At 40.7% G+C, this 3,708-nt stretch overlaps 1 protein-coding gene across 1 annotated transcript in view; it reads right to left on the bottom strand.

Annotated features, from left to right (window-relative positions):
- Window positions 1-3,708, bottom strand: part of Pgap1 (post-GPI attachment to proteins inositol deacylase 1) — a 58,797-nt gene that overhangs the window by 17,802 nt on the left and 37,287 nt on the right. Inside the window, exons 13-15 of the mRNA XM_033756281.1 lie at window positions 2,487-2,562; window positions 405-478; window positions 248-299 (exon numbers count right to left, since the gene is read on the bottom strand). Coding sequence (XP_033612172.1) covers window positions 248-299; window positions 405-478; window positions 2,487-2,562 — 202 coding nt within the window. The remainder of the gene's footprint in view (window positions 1-247; window positions 300-404; window positions 479-2,486; window positions 2,563-3,708) is intronic.

The raw sequence follows: 3,708 nt of genomic DNA, 5'->3' as shown, positions 1-3,708 counted from the left end.
GTTGAGACTGACCTGGAACTCACTATGTAGCCCAGGCTGGTCTTGAACTCACAGCGATCCTCCTGCCTCAGCCTCCCAAGCGCTGGGATTACAGGTGCGCGCTACCACACCTGGCAACCTTGCCCTTGTGAGCCAGACAGTGGCACCACTGAGCTAATTCTCTGGCCCCTATATACAGTATTTTTTAGATGTGAATATTTAGAATGAAATGTGAACATAGTTTTTAATTTTCAGAAGATACATTTACCTTTGGTTCTTGAGCACTTGCTTACCACGTTGAGTTTAAAAGCTTGGTATATCTAATAGAATTTGACCAGAAAAACAAAACAAAACAAGCTTATTTATTTGTTTAAGTAAAAAATAATATGAAATCATATCTTTCCAGGGGCAGTCTGGATAATTACCTGCCCAAAGTTCAGGAGCTCTATATTGTAGTACAGGCCACTTGCATTCAATAGCACTTTCCTTGAGGTCAATCCTGTTGAATTAGAAGTACTGTGTTACTTAGAATTTCAGAGTTGTTAACATATTTGCTTAAACAATGTTAAAACAGTGCCATCAGTTCTGATATTAAAAGACAGTTTACAGATTTTTTACTTCTGGTATGGAGGAGTCAACAACTCTTAAAAATGCATTCTTCCTGCAGTCAAGCTTGAACAAAACAGAGACTTTGTAATGACTTTAAATTACAGCCATGTGTTTTTAACAAGTACTTAGTTCTAATTTTAGAATGATACACTTTCTGTAATAGCTCTTATTATAAATGTGCTCTCTTTAATGATAGTGATTTAGAATTGTCATTTCTGTAATGTATGTATTTTTGTACTAAAAAAAGTGTGTGTGTGAGCTAAGAACCTTATAGGAAGTTTCTTACAACAGAGATTCTTTCCATGAATAGTGTGTGTGTGTGTGCGTGTGTGTGTGTGTGTGTGTGTGTAAAATATATGTATTTTTATGTGAAGATGAGGCATACCAGATGGACACAGAAGCCTAACTAAAATACCACCTCATACCCAAAGCTGGAACAACTTAAGCAGAAGAATAAATGACAGTATTGGATCATAGCCCAGTAAACAAATATTCATGAATCCAAACTAACATAAAAATTGAATAACCAGGCGTGGTGGTGCACACCTGTAATCCCAGAACTCAGGAGGCTAAGGCAGGAGGTTAGCCTGCAGTTCAAGGCCAGCCTGGGCTACGTAGTGCATTCAAGGCCATGGTGGGCTATGTAGCAAGACCCTGTCTCAAAAAGAAACTGAATAAGTACATAAATGTGAGAGAAGTGATAAGTACGTATCTCAGGAAAAATTTCAATCATGTGGAATAAAAGGATAGTATTTGCTAAAGACTAGTTGATCCAATGAATGCTAAAACTAATGAGTTGTTTTGATGAAAAATACTATTTACACACTCTCAAAGTATTTCCCCTAAGGTATTTATTAAATACAAAAGAAGAAGTAGTAGCTTTCCTGTGTGAACGCCGGCAGGCACCACCTTACCCAGGAGGTGAAGGTGAGCACTGTCAGCAGTTACAAGCATAGCACTGGTGCTGAGACACACCTGAGAATGCACATCCCTCTGTGGCATTCGTGCAAAATGTCTAACTTCAATCTAATCATAAGGAAACAGACCAAGCCAAAGGGAGGAACGTCCTTCAAAATAAAAGAGTTCAAGGTTCTAAGCACGGAAAGACTGTGCAAGGTCATGTACCACCTGAGACAGGGGAGATGTGACGGCCATTGTGGGTGGGAGGTGGGAGGGAAGATGCGTGTGCAGTAACCGAGGGAAAACAAACCAGAGCGCAGGCTCCTCGGTGGCGTCACATCAGTGCGGGCGCTGTGGGCCACACCGGGGTTATCTGTGTAAGAGGTCGGCAACAGGGAATGTGGTGAAGGAACTCTGTACTCTCCTCTAACTTTTCTGTAATTATTGTAAAATAAAGCTTTAGAATAATATTTAAATTGTGAAATTTCATAGGGAAGGTAGTGCTTTCTAACCTGTAAGAAAAAGTTCATGAGAAGTGCCAGCATTCAGTATAAATTTCATATAGCACACTTGATCACCTTCAAATGTATGTGATCATGGAAAATAACCCTTTAAAATTCACTTCTGAGATGACTCTGGCCCAGTATTACCTGGGAATCAAAGCACTAAGCCACACCATAAGGTCGCCCGAAAACCATACTCACTATGTCGTAGGCTCAGCACAGTGTGCCAAGGCTCTGCCTTATTGCAACTCACTGGCAAAAAACAAGCAGCACCCCTTTAAAAATAGAACTGACTCTTAAGCAGCACATTCCTGTGAGCTCAGCTACTAGGGAGGCTGAGGCAGGAGGATCAAGTTTAAGGCTAGCCTGAGCAACTTAGCGAGAGCCTGTCTCAAAATGAGGTAACAAAAACGCTGGGGATGTGGCTCAGTGTAGAGTGCCCTGGGTTCAAACCCCAGTACTGGAAAAAAAAATTCCCCCAAACAAAGTACTTACCAAAGGAAAAAAGGTGAGTTACAGGAAGTTGAATTGATCTAGTCTCTCTTTTAAAGAATTCACAATTTACAACAAACTGAAATTTAAAACATTGATTTATTAGAAAAAGAGAATCAAATTTACAGTAAAATGTCATGGTATTTCACTAGAAAATAAGTCTACAACCTTAGCTTTGGAAATGTATCAAGGATCCCATTGTAACTCTACTTCAGTGACAAGGACTACTCCTTTCTCTCTTTTTTCGTTCTTTTTCTTGTTGTCCCTTCTTTCCTTTTTGCCCTCCTCCCTCAAGAACTCAAGGAAAAATGCCATGCTGAGAAAATTTAATAAATAAGCTTAATTTAATTATGTTATTCTAATAATGGCAAAGTTTTCTAGTAATTGTAGGCATTTGTAGAAGGACATAAAAGGATGGACTAAAGATTCTTAATTCAAGAATACTCAGGGATTTAGATACTATGTTCAAGAGGAACCGTTTCTGGCAGAAGTGCAAGTTTGGTGAAACGATCTCCACAGCACAGCCCACCGGACCATTGCACAGGCGCCGAGGGGCCACCTGAGGCCCCTGGAGACAGCACAGTCTGCTGTCCACAGCGAGCAGGCTCTCCTGGTGACTCAACCCCGCACACCTGCAGCAGCAGCACTCTGCTGGCTCCCTGGGTGGGTTCCCAATGCTTCAAAGTGGAAAACAGATGAGGGAGATGGCTCTAAGGCTGCGTCCACGCGGGGGGCTCCTTAAGGGCTTTGCTTTTTATTTCCCCCTGATACAGCAGAGAACACGGACATTTTCACTAAGAAAGCTTACTGAGCAGGATTTTTTATTACACTGTGTTTTTACATAGTCTTTTTGTATCTGAGACAAGGAGCAGTTTTTAAAAGCAATTTCAATCACTCTGTACAAGTATTTAAAATAGAATTTTCACTCTTGCTTTAAAAATTTGGTTGTGCCTTTAGCTTTTTTTGAGACAGGGTCTCACTATGTAGTTCAGCTGACCTTGAACTCATTATGAAGCTCAGGCTGCCTTGAACTCACAGTGATCCTCCTGCCTCAGCCTCCCCAGTGCTGGGATTACAGGCCTGAGCCACCACGCCTGGCTTGACTTTAGTTTTGCAAAACAGACTAAATCCTGACTCAAGAAAGAGAATTCAAAGGTGTGTCTCTAAAACATCCAAGGCAAGTGCATTTCTAATGGGTATAATTATTTTGTTTATCATAAAAAAA

This window comes from Fukomys damarensis, unplaced genomic scaffold (assembly GCF_012274545.1).
Source record: "Fukomys damarensis isolate Sample0158 unplaced genomic scaffold, DMR_v1.0_HiC HiC_scaffold_26, whole genome shotgun sequence".
Taxonomy (NCBI): domain Eukaryota; kingdom Metazoa; phylum Chordata; class Mammalia; order Rodentia; family Bathyergidae; genus Fukomys; species Fukomys damarensis.
This window is presented reverse-complemented; position numbering and strand designations above follow the sequence as displayed.